At 42.0% G+C, this 23,155-nt stretch overlaps 1 protein-coding gene and 1 long non-coding RNA gene across 5 annotated transcripts in view; one reads left to right on the forward strand and one right to left on the reverse strand.

Annotated features, from left to right (window-relative positions):
- Positions 1–1,458: 1,458 nt before the first annotated feature.
- On the reverse strand, positions 1,459–4,381 carry LOC137230341 (uncharacterized). The gene is made up of 4 exons (XR_010946109.1): positions 4,137–4,381; positions 3,597–3,732; positions 3,145–3,301; positions 1,459–2,970 (listed from the first exon to the last, which is right to left on the reverse strand). It is a non-coding gene; the product is annotated as an uncharacterized lncRNA (long non-coding RNA).
- Positions 4,125–23,155, forward strand: part of BDNF (brain derived neurotrophic factor) — a 56,888-nt gene continuing 37,857 nt past the window's right edge. The window contains exon 1 of one of the 4 annotated variants that reach the window (XM_067749563.1): positions 4,125–4,672. In XM_067749563.1, the coding sequence (XP_067605664.1) occupies positions 4,670–4,672 (3 nt within the window). In that variant the 5' untranslated portion in view covers positions 4,125–4,669. Of the gene's footprint in view, positions 4,673–5,499; positions 5,745–6,480; positions 6,627–23,155 lie in introns of those variants that run through there. The other 3 variants (XM_067749568.1, XM_067749567.1, XM_067749569.1) reach the window with 3 other exon arrangements.

The raw sequence follows: 23,155 nt of genomic DNA on the forward strand, positions 1-23,155 counted from the left end.
CTTGCTTGCTTCTTTTTGATGCTCTGATTGTTTCCTTTCTAACTAAACTAGGTTTGTAGATGGAAGATTCCTTGAGTTCTTTTTAGATATGAGCTCAACGCCAGGTTCTTGGCAATTGTTTCCTATTCTTGTTTTCAGAAAGCTTTCCAATTTGTGCATCGTGATTCTTTGCTTCTCCCTCTATTGCCTGTGGAGAACCATTATAGATCAGGAAGTGACTAAGAGAGCCAATCTTTCTTCCTACCTGGTCAGAATCATTTCTTATATCATAAGCAGAACTTTTTTGCTACTTGTTTTTTTTTTTTTTTTTTTTCCTTAAGCCTCCAAGACAGCAATTTTGTCACCCTCTGAAGCCTTTCTGTGAACACTTTCCTTCATTGATGATAACAACTGATCCTTAGTTCGGAGAAGGTAACTGTTGACCTCTTGGCAATAATTAAGCATGTGCTCTTCAACTGTATCATCTTCACCTGACTCAATGCCTCTTCATAGATTAGATCTTGGGTCTATTAGACGCTGAGATTCTTTAGGGTAGGGAATTCTTAATATATGGATCATCGGCCTCTATCAAAGTGTCTGGCACAGAGCAAGTACTGAAGGGGAAGGAGAGGAAATAAAAGTAAGGGGGAAGGGCGGAAATAATCTATCCAACACAAGGTGAGATGGAGAGCTTGGCAGTTAAGTACAAACAAATAGATTTGGGGAAAAAAGTTGGGAGGAAAGAATGAAGTAGTATCTCATTACTTCTGCCTTGATATGGGGGAGGGAGTACCCAAACCATTCTTTTCAATGTGACTTGCTGAATTTCCTTTTAGAAATTAAGAGAGAGAGACTGTCTCAAGAGATATCCAAGCATCTGTTAGTTGCCTAAACAAAAGGAGTCTTTTTCATTTCTGATTTCGTAGACTCCTGGTTTGTTCCCTCTCTCCCATTAATTCTGAGACTCTTGACACATCTACTTAATGATATCTTTGTGCCTCCTAGTCTTGATAAGCCCCTTCTTATTAATTTTTGTACCCTTGTTCATAAAGGTACAGGCAGAGGATAAACTTTATGACTATGGCTTTGGTAGAAAACTGCATGTGAACATCAAACAATTCACCAATAAAGAACAGTACTGGTGGTTTGAAAGCAAAAATCCTTCCTTCTAGGTTGTATTAATACACTTTGCTTTAAATGTGGCTACATTGTTACATGGTAATCTTTAAGGAACAAGCTTTGTTTACTGTTCAGTTTGAAATGTTCTTACCATTGCTAAAAATGAATGGGATCAGATGAACCCAGACAGGTGTGATATTCATATCATAGCTGACTAGGTTCTTGTGGAGAAAATGAGATGGCCTCCAGAATAAGTGCTCTTGAGATTAAAACTGTGGCAGGTCCAGTACTTGGCATCTCTCTTAACAAATTAAATGACTGCAACCTTTGCTTATATTTGAAACTGGATTTCTGCAGGTGGAAAAAAAGAAAATATGTAAGTGAGTGGATGGAGATTAAAAGGTGGAAAGCTGATAACAAACCAGGAGAAGAGAATTCTTCTTCAGATCACTGAGAAATCAAGAGAGGAAAATATATGTATGTCAGACACCACCTCTTCTCTCCTTAACTCTCTAGAGCAACTCTCGTTATATGACAACTCTTGCCCCTCATCTTGGTCTGTGAGTTGTAGGTTTTAGTAATGATTCCAAGAAAGAAGAACAGTGGTCAAAAATATTCCTTGGGAAATATTTTCAGCACAATCATGTATTGTCTAAATCATTTCAGACTAATCAATTGTTCATGTTTTGAATCCCCAGGCACCCAAGCTAACAATTTAGGGTATCCCACTATAAAATATGACATTAATTTTCAGAATAAGGATCCACCAGAGAAGTAACTAATAGTCTCTATACAGACCACAACTACTGAGGAAAAAGTCATATAAATATATCACCTAGATGACGGTGGGGGGTAATTATGTCCACAGAGTAATCATCTCCCTGTGTTATTTCAAGATTTCAGATCTGTACTAGAGACACTGAATACTTAATTACAGCATTATGAATTGCTTTCTCAGGAAACCAGTTTTGTCCACAAAACCTGTACCCCAAGATCTCTGAGGATGGTATGTGCCAGCTGTTCCAGTCTTAGGGCAGCATCTGCTGGTTAATTCATGGATCGACAAAAAGTGGCAACTTGTGGACAATCTGAGCAGTCCTTTTAGTTGGAGGGAACTGTTGTGTTGGTGACTGTGGAGGTGTCTGGCATCCTTTTATGATGACCTATCTCAGGTCTCTAGGAGCCTGGCAAGTCTAGAACTGTCCCTAATGAGGTCTGATAAGCATTTGAATATATGTATCTTGGCTGGAGCCTAGGATAAGCTAGGTTGACTCTGGAAGCATCTCTAGAGCGATGTCAGCTCAACACTGGACTTACAGTAATGATAACCCGGTACCAATGGAGATTCCAATGAACAGAAGTCCATATACAGAATTAGGAAGTGAAGCCTGTTTTCCATAAGTAAGGCATTTCTGGAATAGGAGGGGGAGGGGAGCAGGACCTTGAAGCAGCCACTAAATGCCGATGTTCTCTTGCTTCCAATCATCCTATCGTGTAACTGAGCTTTATACACCTAAGGAAGCACGACTGTCATTCAGATACAGCACTTTTGATCGGCATAAAGAAACTGGAAATTGGAAAGGGCTGGATGGTCTGAAACTTAAGAGCTGTCCACCATCTTCTGCAGCATCTCTCTGTCTCATCCCTGCAGTCAATGGCGCCGCGGCCAAGGCCTGTGACGCCGTTGGTGGGCTCCCCTTCGTGGGAACTCTGGGTGGAGAGTAAAATCTTGGTGTTGGTGCCAAAACGACGAAACCTGAAATGCGTCTGGGGACTTTCCAGGGCACTTGCGCTCCTCTGAGCGACCGGCATCTCCATAACAACTGGTTTACATTCGTCTTCCGTTCCTCTGCTCCGCTGTGGAGGCGCCGGCTGGGGGGAGGCAAAGGGCGGCTTCAGTGGAAAGCTACCTTGGGTTAGCGCCTCCCTAGGCTGGGGGGACGTTGCCAACGACCGGGTTATACAGCTCGTTGCCTGCGATTTCTCGAGCTCTCCCCAGGTCTCCAGCAGGGAGCGGCGCCCCTCTCCCACCTCTCCCTCCTTTACCTTTATTTTACACACGGGTGACGAGGGAGGTGCGGGTGAGGGGTGGGGAGCTGGTTTGTTGTCTTGTGCTTTTTTCTTCTCCTTGAAGTTCATTCTGTGCCTTCTAAGTTACTTTCCGCCGACACGTGACCTCTCCACCTCCCAGCCTGCGCCGCCACTGGTGGGGAAGCGCGGGTGCTCAGCGCGGGGCTTCCTGGGAGAGCCCCCTCCCGCGGCTCTCCACCCCAGCCCCCGCTCCTCCGGAGCGCGGCTCTGCTTCCCATCGCGCTCACCCGGGCGCTCTGGTGGCCCGGGAGCCCCCGGATGATGCGGAAGCGACTCAGGGGAAGAAGCAAGGAGCGGACGCGGAGCGCCGAGCCGCTGCAGAGGCACCCCTCCCTGCCTTTGCCCGCGGCTCCACACTCCGCGGCGCGCCATGCCGACCTAGCTGCGCACCGGGGCTGTTAACTCACATTTGAGAAGCCATAAGCCATTAGAGCAAACGCAGTCATAACTTCATTCAACTCGGCCGCCCGAGAGCTCGGTTTACATAGGTTCCTGTGGGCAACTAGTGGCTCGCCCGAGTGCCTCTCGCCTAGTCATCAGTCCCTAAGAGGGAAAGGGAAAGTTGCCGGGCTGATGCGCGCTTCGACGCAAGTAGTTGTTCCCAAGGACAAGTCACTCACCCACACCCCCTCCCCGTCTATCCCCCCATCGCCCCCCACACGCATTTGATCATCACTCAAGACCTCATCAACTGGAGACCCTTAGTCATGGGGGAAGGGGGAGGGGCACGAACTTTTCTAAGAAGTTTCCTTTTTACCAAAGGAGTCACAATGAGTTGGTCACGTAAACAGCACGGATAGTCGTCGTCGTTGCCGCCCCCCCCCCCACACCCTCCCCCTGCGCTTTTCTGGTATTATTATTAAAGCGGTAGCCTGCTGGCTCTGATAAGCAACAAGTTCCCCAGCGGTCTTCCCGCCCTAGCCTGACGAGGCGAAGGTTTTTCTTACCTGGCGACAGAGAAATCTCCCGAGTCGAGCTCAGCTTTGCCAGAGCCCCAGGTGTGACCTGAGCAGTGGGCAAGTGTGCAGGCTGGGTTATTTTTATGAGGGTACCCTGAAACTCCCCGGGAACTTTCTGTGCCAGGACCCAGTGACCGGCGGTTGGGAGGCAGCCCCAGGAACCACCGCTATATAGCAGGGCACTTGGGCAGTCATTGGAAACCTCGCTCATTCATTAGAATCACGTAAGAACTCAAAAGGAAACGTGTCTCTGGGAGTGAGGGCGTTTGCGTAAATCTATAGGTTTTACAACATCGATGACAGTTGCTTTGTCTTCTGTAGTCGCCAAGGTGGTTGACAGTTTAAGCTTGCGGATATTGCAAAGGGTTATTAGATTCATAAGTCACACCAAGTGGTGGGCGATCCACTGAGCAAAGCCGAACTTCTCACATGATGACTTCAAACAAGACACATTACCTTCCAGCATCTGTTGGGGAGACGGGATTTTAAGACACTTGAGTCTCCAGGACAGCAAAGGCACGATGGTGAGTAGCAATAAACCCTGCATTATAATTGAAAAATCTTGACATGTTGCTTAACAACGGGCATATCACAGCTCTTCCTAGCACTTCACACGCCAAAGAACAGCAGCTACTCAGGCCAGGAGAATCGGGTTTTTACACAGTGCAACTTTAATTGGAATCATTTGAGATTTAACACAGCAATGTGGAACTGCGTGGAACAAACTTGGAGTTGGGTGTGTGTGTGTGTGTGTGTTATATTGGCTGTTCAAGGCTGATGCTTCTCTCCCAGCCTTCTTGCATTCCATTCTCTGCCTCTATGTGTGTGGTGTATGAGCATATTCTATGATTTATATGTGGGCATGTAATTGACATTCGCAAGGAGGTTAACTTCCATCTAAAAACAATCATGCTATTAGAGATTGGGGTTAGGGGGTGGAGTAGGGGTAAGGATGGGATAGAGACTGGGAGTTTGGGTGCAGATGGGGGTGGGGTTGGTGGGAGAGAAATAAGTCAGAAGGGCATATCACCGGTAATGAAATGGGTAAGCCTCTCCTAGAAGAAAGGGGTCTCATCAACATGTGATCAACTATTAACAGGATGGCTTTGGCAAAGCCGTCTGCACGTGACAAAACGTAAGGAAGTGCAAGAAACCGTCTAGAGCAATATCAAATATCACTTAATTAGAGATTTTTTATCCTTTTCCTCCCGCTGCGCCGGGTGTGTAATCCGGGAAATACGAGCCCATTCAGCACCTTGGACAGAGCCAACGGATTTGTCCTAGGTGGTGGTACCCCAGGTAGCCGTCTCGGCCCCGCAGAAAGCCGGCCCTGTGTCGCCCTTAAGAAGCGTCTTTTCGGAGGTTCGGCTCACACTGAGATCGGGGCTGGAGAGAGAGTCAGATTTTGGAGCGGAGCGTTTGGAAAGCGAGCCCCAGTTTGGTCCCCTCGTTGAGCTCGCTGAAGTTGGCTTCCTAGCGGTGTAGGCTGGAATAGACTCTTGGCAAGCTCAGGGTTGGTATACTGGGTTAACTTTGGGAAATGCAAGTGTTTATCTCCAGGATCTAGCCACCGGGGTGGTGTAAGCCGCAAAGAAGGTAAGCACCGGGGCGGGGACCCCCTGCAACCCCAAATTTTGAGCTATTTTGATACTCGATCTTCGATCTTCCCGAGAGGACGCGCGGTGGAGGGGAGGAAGTAGAAGGAGAGTGTGAGAGGGGGGTTGTTTCCTGGTATTTGCCCAGTTTGAATTGCCCTAGGTGAGAGCCTTGGGGTAAAGCGAGAAGGGGGGTGGGGAAGCTCAGTTTTTCTGCGGATATATTGAGTTTAGTTAACTTGGACCTGCAAATGTCTGATTCAAATGTAAGATTTCTCTCTCTTTTTCTCCCCTTCATCTGCTTCTTTTCCGTTTTCTTTGCCAGGGTGTGTGTGTGTGTGTGTGTGTGTGTGTGTGTGTGTGTGTGTGTACAGTAGGTTCATTAATTATGAAGCTTTTACACAACATTCGATTTCCTAAATTTTGACTTTGTACCATTTAGAATTAGGCGGTGGAGGTGGTGTGCGGTGAGGAAAGAGGAGGTGGAGGTTGGGGAGAGGGTAGGAGGTAACGCCAAATCTCCAACACAAAATGAATCAAGGTAATTTCAGCTCTTCTAGGCAAAGGATTCATTCTCTCTGTATCCCTCCCTCCCTCTCTCTCCCCCTCCCTCCTTCCCGCCCCCACCTCCTTCCACCCCGCCCCCTCCTCCTGCCTCCGTCCCTTCCTTATTCTCTCTTCCCCTCCGTCGCCCTCGCGCCTGGCTGGATGTTTCTTTCTGGTTGTTTTCTTTCTTTCTTTCTTTTTTTTTCTCTCCCCTTCTTTCCTCCCTCCCTACGAGTTTCGGGTGCTGGCTTAGAGGGCTCCCGCTTTCTCAGGGGAAGGGGAGCCGCCGAGACCGAGCTCCGCTCCCCCGCCAGGCTGGATGCCTCTCTGAGCCCAGGTCCGAGTTAGTCGGGGTAACTAAGGAAAAGGGGGCCTCTACTTGGGAGGAGAAGGTCCTTTATGGGCCGAAGAGCCAGGGAGCGGGCCGGGGGAGGGGGCCTGGGAGGCTCGAGGAGGTGGAGGAGAACACTCGTAGCTCCGCGCGGCGGCTGGACCGAGCCACCAATCAGCTGGGCGCACAGACCGCCCAGCCACCGCGAGGTTGCACCCGGAGGCGCGTGTGGAGGGCGGCCGGCTCACCGCCGGGCCGCTGCCGCAGCCGCCCGGGTGGACCGGGGGGCGGGGGTGATCGAAGCTGCTCAGAGCCTCCCAGCCTTCCGTTCCACCTCCCCGCCTCCGCCCCGGGGGGACAGCGAGCGCGCGGCAGCGTTGTCCTGCCTCTCCACTGGGAGTCCAAGGACTTGCGCACCCCTGCGTGGGGGCCACCGTCCACTCCATGCTCCTACAACCCTCAACCCACCCCTTCCCGGGCCCTTTGTTCCGGCCTCCCGGCCAAGCCCCGTGGTAGTCTTCGCCCCAGGGCTTGAGCGTTCTGGACTCCTCCTTCCTGGATCAGCCCTTCTTAATTAAGAGGCAAGGCTTGGATGGGGGTACGGGGGAGCGTAGGGGGAAAACCTATTTCCGAAACTCACTTGACTGTTCTAGCGAACGAAAAAAGAAAGAATTCCAACTCTGCTCAGGTGAAAAGGATGGATTCATAGGCAATGCGAGGATATTGTGGAGATTTAGAAGGAAAAAAATAAAAACCAGGCACTAGGATCAGATGACCGTGATAGGCTGCTCGGCACACAAAGGGAGCGTTGGGCAGGGTTTACGGAGCAAGGCTGCAGCGAATGGGGCACAGATTGTTCCGAGATCCAGTCATTTTCTCAGTCAGATCTACGCGCAAGGAGGGGAGGGGAGGGCCTGGGAGGGAAGCGAGACGGGAGGGGCTGGGCTTGGGGGCGGGGGGATTTCTGATCAGTCTGATGCAATTCCAAGCGTGCTGCAAAGGAACTCCAAGGAGTCCGCATCACCATCGCCACCCACCCTTCCCAGATGGTGCTGTTTTAAATACGGATCTGCAGGGCTGAAAGCAGAACTGGGAGATTTATTGCAAAATCCCGAGAAGGGGGCGGGGGGTAACGGGGAATGGAGGGACAGAATTTAAAGGTGCAACGCCTCCTTTTGCCCAAATCAAGCGGCAGCCGGTCGGCTTTTTTTTTTTTTTTCCCCTGTCTGCCTGTCTCTGGATTCACCAAGGAAGAGGTGTAAATATTGTGACATTTTGAGGCGGTTTGATGGATGAGAAAAAAATCATCTGTCACTCTAAATCGCAGAGTTCCCTCTCTCCTCGAGATGCCTTGCTAGCGAATACCCGCTGCTACCTAATACAGCTCCTAGGGCTTTAAATGAATGCACCGTTAAGGGAATATTACGCTTTTAGTCGACATGCCAATTTATCTTGACAGTCGAATGGAGAAAATTGTAGATTTCGAGGCTTCGGGAGACAAGGAGGGAAAATGCTTAACTAATTCTTGTAACCTCGAGATTTTTAACAAACCTCAAAAGTGTCACGTCATCCTCTGTCACACGCGCACCTATAAACATCCTTGACTTGTAGATGAAATGGTTTCGCCTGAAGTGTCGTGAGAATGAGTATCACTTTAAGAATAGTGCACCTGATATTCACTGTTTATGTGTATTTACATAGAGCCCTTCAGCGCGAAGGCGAGAAATTTCAACTGTCCTGTTTGAAACCTGACAGAAGATTAGAAGGTGTTAAAGAGGAGAAGGGAAGAAAGAGGAGAGGGATATTTTTAACCTTAAAAAAATGAACAGTAACCTAGCCTACTTTTGTACCCCCTGGTCTTGTATATTAATATTTCTGTGTGTGAGATTTTTAGCTTGGTCTAGCTCCCCCAATGGACTATATCAGTACTGATTCAGATGAAAATATATTCATTTTGCCAATAGCTTTTTCAGTGTCACTGATAGTAAGACCTACAACACAGCAATTTTTGGAGGATAGAAGAGAATGTTTGAAAGAGCCTTGCAAACTGGGAAGGAGACACTCCGTAAGAGGGAGGTATCACTATGTCATTCTCTGCATACAGCATTTTCATTTGAACCAGAATGCTAGTTATTTTTAAATATCGTCTACTTTATACGGTAAGGCAGTAAATGGGATTTTAAAAGCAAGCTTCTTGTTGGTTCACAAAATATTATTTGTAAAATTGCCAATCAATGTAAATTGGAAAGAATACCTTTAAAATATCTAAAATCAAAATACATATGATTCTTCATTCACTTACCAGACTCTTTCCCTATCGAATCTGTAATCTATATTCTTAATAAGAGGAGAAGCTAGTGATTTTAGTTTCTTTCCTTTTCCTGGCCTGTCCTCTAGGGGAAGCTTAGTAAGAAACAACATTCCATTATCAGGCAATGTGAGAGGCAAGGCCTGGATGACCACAAAATAGATACTCAGCCACAAAAAGCAACAAAGAGAAACGAGGGGGAAAAAAAATCAGCATTGAGGCATGATTTACAAAGGATTTTATTTCTAATTCTGTGATTTGGGGATGAGGCTCCAATTGCTCAAATAACATTCATTTGATCAAACTGCTTACAAAATGTCAGTTAAAATGATGTCTAACTGAACATACATATACTCCTATCAAAGGCCGGTAAAGCTAATCCTTGCCTTTAATTAAGAAAAACTAATCTAACCATTTAAATGACTCTAGTGAATATGAACTGATAGAATCTGATTTTAAGATTCTGCTTAAAACTAAATTTGTTCTGAAAAGCACTGACTTGCCAGAAAAATATCTATTTTTGTAGCTTTCTTTTCACTCTATGGATAATTTAATGAGTTGCCTATTTTAATTTTACAACTGCTAGCTCAGAAGTATCTCAAATTATCTTTCTTTGGCTGGTGTCTTTCTCTGCTGATCTGCTCCTGCTGTGTGTGTGTGTGTGTGTGTGTGTGTGTGTATAGGCATGTTTGTCTCTGTGTGTTTCTAGTGCATTTAACAAGCGGTGAGTCTCTAATTTACATGCCATAATCCATGTAAAGAACAGTGTGTGGCATTTAATAAATAAAATAAACATTAACATTTAGTGAGAGCTTACCATTATTGAATCCTATGGAAATGGGGAGGGAGGGTGTTGCCTTTAAGTGAGAAAGATTAAATTCTTAAACAATAAAACGAAAAATTTATCTCCTCTTTGGCCAATGAGTGACCATAATTTCAAAAATATTATAATCTTTTACTTTGGAAGTTAAAGCTACTGCTTTAACCAGTGTGTCTTGAGAAAGATACATATGGTCCCTAAAGACTAATACGCCGAAACACCAGGGTGCAAAGATCAAAATGTCAAATTTTTATCCCCGCCTCCATTGTCATTTGGCAATCTTTGGAGCATTCGTTCTGAGTTTTTTTAAAGTTCAGATGGGCTTTCCCCCTTTTACCTAACATTCTAGAGGAGTCCTATGAAGAATTCTGTATAATGCAGACTTTATTTGTATTTCCTAGTAATAATGCTTTATATACACATAGTGCTTTGAAAGTTCTTCACAGATTTCCTTATCTGATCTCCTCAGCCAGGAGGGTAGGGTAGGAATTATCAATCACCTTTCAGATGAGGAAACTCAGGTTCAGAGTTTCCCAAGACCACATTGCCAGTAAGAGGTGAAGACTGACTCAGAATCTTCAAATTTCAAGGACAATATTTTCAGCTCTCTACATCATGCTGCCTCAAACCCTACTCAGGCATCTGAGGGGACTGTAGGCATTATTTCCTCCTATTTTGATTTCTTTAAATTAAAAGAAAAAAAATAGTTCCCACAAGTCTGTAGTCCTAATGAAAAGTTTTTACCAGTATATGACCTTCTCCTCCTAAGCCATTCTTTCACTCTCCCATAATCGGAGGCTCAAAGAAGGCAGGAATCCTCCTAGGGTTGACATACCATCTAAAGGATAGTCACTAATTCCCCCCAAAAAACAACACAGAATAGGAAGAGCCAAAGGCAAGAAGAATTTTTACTTGCGAGCTGTAGAATCTGGGGCCTGGGAAATTTCTCAGGGGTCACTTAGCCCAGCCCCTATCTGATGCATGAATTCATGTTGGTTTGTTTTCTTCTAACCCTCTGGAATTTCATCCCAGTCTTTTTTTTTGCCCCCCCCCCAATATCTTTATTGGAGTGTAATTGCTTTACACTGCTGTGTTAGTCTCTGCTGTACAGCAAAGTGCATCAGCTATATTCATCCCAGTCTTACATGCCTGGGATCTTGTTATCCCGGTAGATATTCTGATACTTATGGGGATCATGAGCTTGACAGACCATTTTCCATTTGCCCAAGAGGTATACTTTCTATAGAGACTCTAATATTCATAATTTTATTCTGTAAGCATTAATTGACAATCTACTATGTGCCGGGAGCTGTGCTGAAGTCTGGAGATTCAGCAACGTGTAAGACTAGAAGGTGCTTATCTTGGTGGAACTCACAGCTTAGAGACCTGACTTGTCCTTGAATTTGCGCTGTTCCCTAGAAGAAGACAGACTTCTGGATTCTTAACCTTTTTCAAGAGAACTCAGTGAAACAGATTAAATGTCTGAGTTCAAGCTTTGCTGCCAACTCATTGTCAGTAGCTGGAAAAATCAATTAGTCCCCTTTGATCCATATTTCTTCCCACATAAAACAAGGAGGATAGCCTTAGGATCAACTCTAAATTCCATTTTAGCTCCAAGTTTGAGTGATATGATAGATAACTTATTTCTTGGGCTTAAGTCACCCTAACCTTTGGTGATTTACAATTTGGGGTGCCAGCAGTTTTTAACTTGTTTGTTAAGAAGCACATTATGAAAAATCAAAGAAACTTACCTGAACCCAGCACAGAAAGGATCCGGATATTGAACCAATCATTTTCTGAGAAAAGATGACTTGGAAAGTTTTAATTTGAACAATGATCTCAAACTTCTACAGATTACTTTTTAAAGGGATGGGATGATGAGAGACTCACTATCAAATTAAATGCTTATCTTCTTTGTACAAGCAGAAATTCTCATTTTTCAGGTCATTTCTTTTTAAAATCAAAGATATTACACCCTGAAATTGTCTGGGCCTCATGAATAATGCATGATATACACATGATAATAGATAATCAGATGGACCAACCAGGAGAAACATGAAAGGGAGCTGGTAGCCCAAGGATTGCAGAAGGTGTGTAGGCATTTTGACATCCAGGAAATGCTATAGATTTGTCCTTAGCTAACTCAGCCTAGTGGAGATAATTAAGAAAAATGTGGGTGCAGAAAGGCTACACTCCTTGGGATTGGCTAGATTGCTGCAGTAGTTCAAAAACAATTGGCACAGCTGCCCACACTGGACATGATTGCCCTTTGAGGAGTCAGCTATTGACTTTTATAAAGATGCCATATTTAAAATAACTTCGGATGCACTCGGGATGACATACATCATTCTTGAATTCTATTTTAGACAAATGGCAAAATATATTTCAAAGTATTAATTTAAAAATAAAAAACTTTAAAGTCGAGTTTCTAAAAATCAGCAGTTTAGCAGTGTGTGACCTCCAAATTTAACAGTTCAGTCTGAAGCTAGGAGAAACCTCTGGCCTGTGTGAGGCATTTTGACCATTTATGAACATTTTCTGGATCACCCCAGGAGGTAGTAAGTACTTTGCCAATGTTTTCAACCTCTGAGTGAACGTTAAATGCACTCAAAAACCTTCTCACACTGGGAAAGGGAAACCCAATCAATTGCCCGAAACAGCAGAAGAAAATGCTCTGAGATCTTTGTGCCCAGAGTGCATGCTATGAAGTAATGGAATCCAGGATTCCTGCAGAATATGCTGAATCCCATACCCATCAGCACCAGAAGGAGCTGGAACTGATTTGTCCTACCTCCATCTTCAAGGAAAATAGCAACGACCTACTATCCCTAGGTAATAAGGTGACTGTGGGGAAAAAATAGCTAAGTTGGGTGATTGTAAAAAGGCTCCATAAATATCTAAAGCCTTTGGGATCGGACATTACAGGGCAAGTGAATAGAAAAAAGAGAGGGAACGTGAAAAAAATGGAGCAGAGAAATGAAAAGGGAAACCAAAATAGGGTTAGTATCATATGGGGGCTCTTGAATAGACGTGTCCACTCCGAGAGTATTCTTCAAGGCCATTTGTCTACTGAGCCTGATCTCTACCATCCATGCTCATTATTGTTCTGGTTACGTTGGTAGGAAACAATGATTTCTTCTGCTTTTACCTTCCTCCTCCAGTAAGGGCTTCTGTCTCCCCCAGCAACTGCCACAACCAATGTTTAAGAATGGCCTTGTTATTGCCTCTCCTTGGCATATGTTGGATTAACATGGGCTTGGTAACCACTTCTGTGCTGTGGACTCCACTCTTTTGGCAGTCTGGTCAAGCCTATAAACCCTTCTCAGAATAATGTTTCTAAATGAATAAGTCTTAAAAGCATATGATTACAAAGGAAGCCAATTACCTTGAAATATAGTTTTTAAAATATTTAAAAAGTAGATTGTGTGATATAGTAATATATGTGCTTTCTTAAGGCACTAAATAAGATCTAGCAGCAAGGTGAATACTATAATTTTGCAGTAGTGATAAGCATCAATGTATTTCAAGATATCTGTAACAACTGACATGTGATATGAAGGTGACTGTGATTTCTATCAGTGACAAAATCTGCAAATAGTACTGTGTAGCATTTCCCAAACATATTTGACCATAGAACGCTTGGAGAAGGGGGGCACTGATTAACATGGCATAGATTCAGAATTGTTAGTTTAGTCTCTCTCTGCCTTTCAGTGTGAGCCATTGAGTTTTCCATCCTGGCATTTGGAGAAATTTTTAAAATTCACTTTTGCCATTTGACAAGTTGCCAAGTGGATAAAGAACCAACTGATGAGATGGCTAAGGTGTGGTAGACATGTTTCTATTGGCCGAGCTTGCTGTTACTCCGAAGTTTATCCTCAGTACCACACGGGCTACCCCACTACCCTAGAATCCATTGCTCCATTGAAAAAGAGAAAAAGTCCAGACTCTGTTCATTAACTCAGTGAGCATGGCCTCAGATTCCTGGTGTGACTTCACTAACCTCAACAAGTTATAAAGACTTCATTTCTGTCATGACTATACTATGGGAAAGTATATGCAAATTATGATGGGATGGGATAACATTCATTTTGCATTTATCCAGGGCTAAGTTGTTTGCTTTGCATTTGACATTTATTATTTCACCCTCAAAGCAATTCTCTGAGTTAGATTATATTCTAATTGTATAAATAAGGAAACTGGAGCTCAGAGAGTTTATTTACCCCAAATTATACAGCGAATCTTAAATGGAAAAGCTAAAATTCAAACCTAATTTTCTCTGGTTCCAAAGTCCATTATAAAACCACACTTCCCTATCTAGTAGCTACCACCCAGATTTGATTTAGGCCCCCCATTATCAGGTTTGCACATACATTTTGTTAAGAGATCTTCAACACAACCCTTTGAGATGGCTGAGAATTTCCAAATCAGCGGCCACAAATGCTGATTTAGAATTATATTGCATCTTTTCTAACTAATGAAAAACTTTCAAACCACTAATTGTCACCTATCAACTTTGAAGCACCATTTTCACAATCAGAATATGGAGAGAGTGATGTTACTTAAAGTGTTTGGGGAGGATCAGATAAATTAATAATCAAATCAAACTTTACTGAGTTCACTGTGGTGAGCATTCTACATTTCCATAGTTAATTGAATCCCCACGACGATCTTTCTAGGCAGAGATTATTAGTATTCCTATTTTAAAGATAAGGAAACTGAGGCATCAATTAATTAATTAACTAACCTAAATTAGCAGAGCCAATAAGTGGCAAAGCTTGACTAAACCCAGGTCCAAGCCCTTTCTTTTAATCAGTAAACTAATCTGTAAGTCCCTATGCAATCTTAGCTGCTTTTATTATAATTGTTTTCATGTTTAAAACACTAACAAGAGAGAAAATTGTCCAGAAATAAGTACACAGTCACTGAAGAGAAAAATTACTATCTGGAACTCTTCACCTGCACGTTCTTCCTTCCACTTACTTTAGTTTATTAACCCCATGGATGATGTCTGACTCCTTTCTTAACTTGTTTAGGGCAGTTTCAAGTTAGTTGACTTCTGAGAGTTATTGAGTAGGAAACGTTATAAATTGTTTAGATTAGGAGTTAGTGTGTTTAGAAGCCTTTTCATAAATTTGCATTTTCAAACTGTTACTGGCTATAGCACTGCAGATGCTGTGATGAGGAACTCCCTCTCCAAAAACACAGTGGATGACAAACCTCCAAAGCTAACATGTTGTTTACAGAGATGGAAAAGAAGAGGATGGACAAGCATAATCCTAAACATAATTACAAGGCTTACAGTCCCTGCTGGGGACTAAAATGTTTATTGGCTTTCCTTGTGCAATTTAATGTTCTTCCTCCCAAAGCCCTACTCCAAACTTGGAACTTCTCTGGAAATAGCATCTCGTTTGAGAGAATGCCAAGTATTTGTGTCTGGGTCCTTTGCGTCTTTGCACCAACTCAGAACTCAGAATAGCAGCTCTAGAAACTAAGGCGGGGGATAGTCTGGGTAAGGGAGTTATACATCTACTTGCGCATCTTCCTAATAAATTTCTTCCATCTTCCTCCTGGAAAACAGCTCTTAGAAAGATGTGGTTTTAAATGAGACATTGGCTGCATACTGGTAGTCCAAGATAGTACAAGTCAGTGGTCTCTGCAGAGCTGCTAAAGTCATATAAGGAATCAAGGATGTGGAGGTCAATGGGAAGAATTCATCCTGCCGCCATTCTGATCTATGCAAGGAAGGACGACCTGAACTCATAATGCATTTGATAAGTCCCAGAGCTCAGAAACCAGCCCAGGGGGAAAGGATGATCTCAAAGGACATTTTGGTGTATGAAAAAGTCTACCTAAAACCTCATCAGAGATAACTATGTAGTATATAGAAGAGTATGAATCCTTACCTTGGCTCAAGGCTGTTAACTTTAGGGGAAATCATTTCATGAGTTCCAAGTTTAGTTTACCAAATGATACACAGTTCCTGCAAGCAGTCCAAATTTAGATAGAAAAAAGCCTTAAAGATGATCTAGTTCACAGGTTTCCCCAGTACACTGAAATCACCTGAATCATTCATTCCTTTGAGCTAAGGTCTGAATGTGCTGCTAGGCTTGACAACCACAGCTTATAGCACACTGCCCTGGTTTCATTGATCAGGCAGCTGAGGTGTACGGTAGTTAAGATTGCTCCACTTACTCAACAAATATTTCTGTGAAACTGATAGTATTGATGTGAACAATCTTGGGCTAGTGAAGTGATTTGCACAGGTCACACAGCCAGAGTGATAGTTTAAACTAGAACCCCAATTCTCTTGACTACTGAGGGCCTTACAATCATATCATGTGACAATGACATTTCTTCTATTTCCCAATAATCAAAACATAAGAAAACAACGGGGCTTCTCTGGTGGCGCAGTGGTTAAGAATCCGCCTGCCAGTGCAGGGGACGTGGGTTCGAGCCCTGGTCCAGGAAGATCCCACATACCGCGGAGCAACTAAGCCCGTGCGCCACAACTACTGAGCCTGCGCTCTAGAGCCCAGGAGCCACAATACTGAGACCATGTGCTGCATCTACTGAAGCCCGTGCACTCTAGAGCCCATGCACCGCAACAAGAGAAGCCACCACAATGAGAAGCCCGCGCACTGCAAGAGTAGTCCCCGCTCGCAGCAACTAGAGAAAGCCCGCACTCAGCAACAAAGACCCAACACAGCCAAAAAAATAATAAATAAAAATTTTAAAAAAGAAAACAATGAATAGCCTTGCAAGATTTTAATTATCTTGATTTTCAAAGTAAAGCTTTTTTGTATATAGCTTAGATTAATTGCTTAAATATAAACATACTTAACAAAATGTTAATACCATTCCAATATGATATTACTAATTTCAAATTGGCAGCACAAAACTAATTATAGTATTTTAAATTTCTTCAACACTCCACAGTTAATTTACGATTATTGAGACGCTAAGACAAGATGAATTGAAACCTCAAATTTTCATTCATTCCTATATTATTCCCAGTGTTTTCAGTTGGTTCTAGATTTTTATCTGAGATTTGACAACAGCTTTATTTATTATTCTTATAGCTTCCTCCCCTCTCAACCTAGGAAAACAAAAAATTGATTTATTTTTCTTAAAACAATCAAGAAATAAGGATGAAATTCTAAATTTTCTTAAAATCCCTTGTCTTAAAAATGTTAGGAAATGTTTACTAATTTAAACTTTAGATTTTTTAACTCATGTCATTTTCCAAAGAAATACTCTTTAAGACTGTTCCTTTGTTCTTCATATGACATCTATACATATAATTCTGCTTTTGAGATTAATTTCTGTTATTAAATACTATTCTGAAGTTGTGCTCTTATCAATTCATTGAAGGGTAAATTAGAATTTTATAAATTCTTCCTAGGAATGCAGGGCAAAATCATATCAATAAATAACAATCTGACTTATTAAAAGCACAGTAACAAAAAGTAAAATTAGAAAAAATGTTAATTAGTCAAGCAAATAGTCAAGAATATGTCAAACTTTGACATATTTTTTTGAGATAAATTGGCATCATGTAGGTTAGCATGATCCTTTTTTATGGAATTCAACTTATTTTTACTCACTTTAATTAGTTTTTGTGTGCAGATAAAATGGAAGGCAATGGAAATTTGGCTTGCAAAGTAGTTCTAAGATGATCTACATCCACAATCTGGTTGTAATATCATAAAAATATGTTTATTATGTGAGAATGGTAATTCAAGTTGGCATTCAGTATAGACATAAAGCAATGAGCAATGCAAGTTAATTTCAGTTATTTATCCTGGGAATTTTTTTTTTTTTTTTTTTTTTTTTGCTAAAAAGGCCAGAATATATGATAGCATTGGCTCATTCTTCCCAAAGCCTCCTGGAAAACATGTCTATGAAATATAAGCTCCTCAGTGCTAAACAATTTACTGCATTTGGGAGAAGCATAAAATTTGGTAAGAAAGGAAGTGTTGGGTCTTCATTTTTCTAAGTTAGTATGGAGCCTGCCTTAAGGAAAGCTGACCGTGGGCTGAATTTGCATCCCAGAAATATATTTAATTTGTATTACGGACTCAAAATCTGACTTCCAAAATTGGATATCTAGCCCTATTTTCCCCCACCTCACACACATCAGCCTCTCTCCCAGGTCATGACTACTGTCCAAGCAGAGAAAAATGAATTTCCCTGAGTACATGTGTAACAATAACTAAAATGATAATTAATTAATTAATGGGTCTTGGGATTTAAATGTGTGGCTCTGCTTTCCCCCATTCGTTTCCCATTCTACCACATCTCTCTGCCCTCACGTTTTTCGAACTATTATATTTGTCCTATCCATCTGTATCAACATCACCCTTGCTTAGGTTCAACTAGATTCTGCACTTATTGTTACCCTTCTTGGTAGACTAAGGTTTCAGAAGTTCCTACTTAACAGCAAACACTCTTAGTAATCTTTTGATCACAGAGTCCCTTGACAGTTTCTCAAAATGATATTATGAAAGGGAAGTAAATGTTCCCTTTTTCTACTCAGCTTCTTTTTAGAGTGTTGATTTCATTCCCTGTCTGGCTTAATTTCTTCTTGGGATTGCTGGATTGATTTTGCAGTTACCATTGAATTCCTTCAACATGCCCTAAACAGACAACTGTGAGTAGTAGGAATGATATTTCAGCTGATCCCATGCTCTTCAGCCGGGCTATCAAGAATTAGAAGGCCCCAAATATTTGGTCACATTGGATTGTGAAATCATAATTGAGATATACCTGACAAGTGAAATCATCAGTTAAACTTGATTCTAGGAATCACGTAGGTTAACATGATTCTCTTTTATGGACTTCAACTTAGTTATACTGTATTCTAATTAGGTTTTGAATGCAGACAAAATGAAAAGAAATGGTCCAATTTAGGAGAAAGTTCAAACTTCAAAAGTCATGTAGTGTTGTGTAGACCTTACCTTCTGAGAGAAATTACTTGAGAAGATGAAAGCACTCTCCTAATTTATCAGGTAAATGTGTACAACTTTGGACATTAAGTGGAGAACAGAAAAATTGTTCTTAAAAAATTTTGTTGAGAAGTAAAAACAAATGTCTTATTAAAGATCTGTTTCTTTTGAAAAATGCTTCATCTGAAAACTAAGGATAGAATATATAGCTTTGACATAAGGGCTCATCATTTATGAAACAATCACTTCTGTCTCCAAGTTGCAAGGGAGGGATTTGTCATTCTGATTGAATCTTCCCTTTAGTTTTTCCCAACAGCTGTGTTCAGATAATTCATGACTCCAGTGTTTCCTGAGCCCTGGATAATTTCACAGACATGTCTAATACGGGCCTCCATATTTTCAGAAGAATATGGAGATCTTGGAGGAGATCCAGGGTAGACCAAGGGACATGATTAATGGATTGGAAGTTGGAGTTTATGAAGAGAGTTTGTGAGATCTGATTTCTCGCGACGAGAAAAGGCTGAGGGGTGACTTAATAGCACAAGAAGGTTAGGAAGCAGCTGTTCTCCATCTTCACTAAGGTTGGATGAAATGAAATAAAATATAAATTGCAACAAGAACAAAAATGTGTTACAAGTGGGAACTTCTAAGCATTAGAATGGCTGGATTCTTAGGTCCTCAGAAGAAGGATGTGTAGTCTGTTTCCCTGGTCTGTGGTGATAGGCCTATGAGTAGTGAGGAAGATGAGATAATCTCATAAGATCCCTTCTGGATCTATCTTTCTATAAGTCTACCTAATCGTATATAGAAAAATTATTTTCCTGAACTATGTCTCATTTTCTCCCTACCACTACCTCCACCCCTGATCCCTTATCCTTTGTCCGCCTTCTGTAAAACACTGCTAACCAAAAATGGGTAGGGCACTGATCAACCATGGCGGGGAGGGCCCTCCCCAGCTGCTAGCTGCCCCTCCAGCTTTTTTTTTTAATTAGTTAATTATTTATTTTATTTTTGGCTGCGTTGGGTCTTAAATGAGGCACGCGGGATCTTTCATTGTGGCATGCTAGCTTCTCTTGCAGGTTTTCTCTCTCTAGTTGTGACACGCGAGCTTCAGGGTGCATGGGCTCTGTAGTTGTGACATGTGGGTTCCAGAGCTCATGGTCTCTGTAGTTCGCGGCACATGGGCTCTCTAGCTGAGGTGTGCCAGCTCAGTAGTTGTGGCACGGGGGCTTAGTTGCCTCACGGCATGTGGGATCTTAGTTCCCTGACCAGGGATCGAACCCATGTCCCCTGCATTGGAAGGCAGATTCTTTACCATTGGACCACCAGGGAAGTCCCTGTCCCTCCAGCTTTGGGAACAAGTTTCTTGTCCATCACTGCTACCCCTTGGCCACTAGGGTCATGCTGATGGTCATTCTTCTATAAACTAAACCTCTGACAAGGGAAAACAAAACCAAACAAAGCATAATTTCCTACTTCTAACTAACTCACAAGTGGCCCAATGGATTAAAAGACAAACGTTATGTCTAGAATTTGAGCAGCTAAAGGGCTGAAATGTGTTTTACTCATCGCCTTGATTCTAGTCCATAGAGCATTGGCTGGCAGTAGGTGCTCAGCAAGTTTTATCAATTGAATGAATGGAACTAAGAAGTGAAGGTAGTTAACTGAAGTGGAGAAAGGTCAGGAGTGTTAGAGGTTTCCAAATGATTCCACATGAGAGACAAATCTAAAGCCTAATCCTTGCTGCCACATGTGTGCCATTGAGGACTTTATTCCCACCAGGCCTGGGCTATCCAGAGGACTTGGACAAGGCATCACAAGCTGCTTGGGTCCTTCCTCCAAAAAAAATTCACCGTAGGCACTGTGTAGATTCAGAATCATGGAAAAATAGGCCAAATTCTTAGTGTGATTTTTAAAACATGACTTTAGGAAGTTCAGTAATTATTTTTTTCTAAATTATATTTTTGCATATGTTGCTAACTTTCTCCATGAAGAATATAAAATTTAGCAGTAGGGAATCTCTCACCCCAGTCATCACACAGCCTAAATAGTTGGGTCTCAAAAATATAATCCACTCCTTACAATCTGATTCAATGTCCTGAAACCCTTTGGTTTAAACTTGCAAAATCTCCTGGCTCTTCTCCCAGCAAAACCAGCAAAGAGTCAGCTACCATTGTCAGTTCTAACTTTTGTCCTAAGCCCTCAATCACATCCCTTCTGACTATGCTTACAGAAACATTATAACAAGTAAACCAATTTATTCCTCACTATTATTTTTTAAATGTTCTCAGGGAAAATCTGGTAACTCGGAGGGCTACAAGTTGAAGACTTATATGTCTGGGAGTTAGTTGTTTCATAATGGTTCTTATGCTTTTTTTTTTTGATCCAATTAAATATTATTCCCAGATGGGATCAGTTTTTGACCTTCTTGTGCTACTCTCCTAATCTTGGCCCTTCTAACATTTTCTTACTATGGTTCCTTTCTTTTGTTTGCCACTAATGGCCATGCCTGGTTACATAATTCCTGTAACAGGTGTTAACCAATTTGGACACATTTGAATATGGCACACAGCTATTCTTATGGTTTATGAGAAGCTTACAGACAAGAAGTACACCTCATATTAAGGTACCATCTAATGAATAGGGATATTATTCCTCCCTTAAGATTTTTCTCAGGACGGGCCTTACTCAATAATTTGGAGGATTGTGAGTGACAGTTTGGCATTAGATCGGGGCTTTGAAATCATGAATTTGACATCTTTGCCACTCTGCTCAGCGGGAGAGTTTTCTGTTTACTTATTATTTTCCCTATGCTAATTACTCCAATTTTCAGCAGTTTTTGAGGTCAATTCATTTGATTCTGAACGCCTTTTTTTTTTTTGCAAGGAAGACTGAAGGCAGGAGTAACTAGGAAACTTAAGTAAACATAATTAAACATAAAATGCTTATAGTGATAGTAGAATTGACCTCAGCCAATTAAAATTATTAATAGAAAAAATATGTCAATGTCAAATCTGAGCTTACTGCCTTTGTTCCCACTTGGGTAATGAGGATTAGTTCACATTTCCTGACAAGAATAGATGGGAATTTCTCCCTTACCTTTGTCCTTCTAGAACATTGTGTTAGGATAGTATTAGACCAAAACCAAAAATAGGGATTTTGACTAATTCAAAATTAATTTTGTAAGTGAAATAGGGAGCATTTTCTTTTCAAGCAGTGAAGTTTTTCCTCCTTTTGGTGATTGAGGAAATATTCAGATCACAAACTTGGAATCTTTGCTCCTAACACAGCAATCATGTCAGAGACCAATCTTTAAGAAGAGTCAGAAATACGTGCTCTATATTTTCAGCATCACCCGTGATCACAATAGGAAAATGATTTTGTAAAAAGTTTGATCTTAGATCACACCTCTAACACTATCTCTATATGCTACCTGAATTAAACAAATTATTCAGAATTCCATTCAAGACACTGGTACAACTTTAATTTACCTTGGTGTCGTTTTTAAATGTAAGATTTTTTTTTTTCTTTTTTTTTTTTTTGCGGTACGCGGACCTCTCACTGTTGTGGCCTCTCCCGTTGCGGAGCACAGGCTCCGGATGCGCAGGCTCAGCGGCCATGGCTCATGGTCCTAGCCGCTCCGCGACGTGCGGGATCTTCCCGGACCGGGGCACGAACCCGCGTCCCCTGCATCGGCAGGCGGACTCTCAACCACTGCGCCACCAGGCAAGCCCTGTAAGATGTATTTTTAAGGCAAATAGGCAAGTGTTTAAGTATGGGCTTTTATTGTTTTGGTAACACCATAATCACAAATCAGAAAGTTTGGAAATGCTCAGAAGTGTCCAGAGGTCTGATTCATTAGAGGGTTTATCTGAATTGGCATTTGATCTTCTTTTATTTCTAAATATTCCTGACATTTCTATTCATCTGTCTTTTCCTCAGTAAAACTGCACCACACACTGGAAAGTAAAGATATATGCATCTGTATAACATCAAGGGAGAGTAGGAGTAAGAAGACTGGCCATAGATACAATCAGAGTCTCAGAAATAAGGACACTCCTTCCTTCAGAAGAAATGCTGACGTGGCGACGTGAATTTAGCATATAGATTTGCCATAACTTCTCACTCAACAGCACCGAGAATGCTAAGATTCTTGATACGCACTGGCTAGGTATTTTTCAGGAAGGAACTAAATTACAAATGAGCTTAAAAACCTGGGGAAGTAATTCATTTTCAAGCAAATTTAAAGTTGGAAAGTAAGCATTGGTTTGAAGTTAGCATAAAATTATTAAAAAAAAATCTTAGGGTAGGGCTCCTCCAGTACTTTATAAATCAGTACATGTTTTGTTTTTTTAAATTTATAATCCAGCCTCTCAAATTGTTTTGCCATATTAAAAGAAATTGTGTCTGCATTCAGCCTACACCCCTGGGAGTCAATTCAGAGGTTCTTTGAGGTGGCCAG

This window comes from Pseudorca crassidens, chromosome 9 (genome assembly GCF_039906515.1).
Source record: "Pseudorca crassidens isolate mPseCra1 chromosome 9, mPseCra1.hap1, whole genome shotgun sequence".
Taxonomy (NCBI): Eukaryota; Metazoa; Chordata; class Mammalia; order Artiodactyla; family Delphinidae; genus Pseudorca; species Pseudorca crassidens.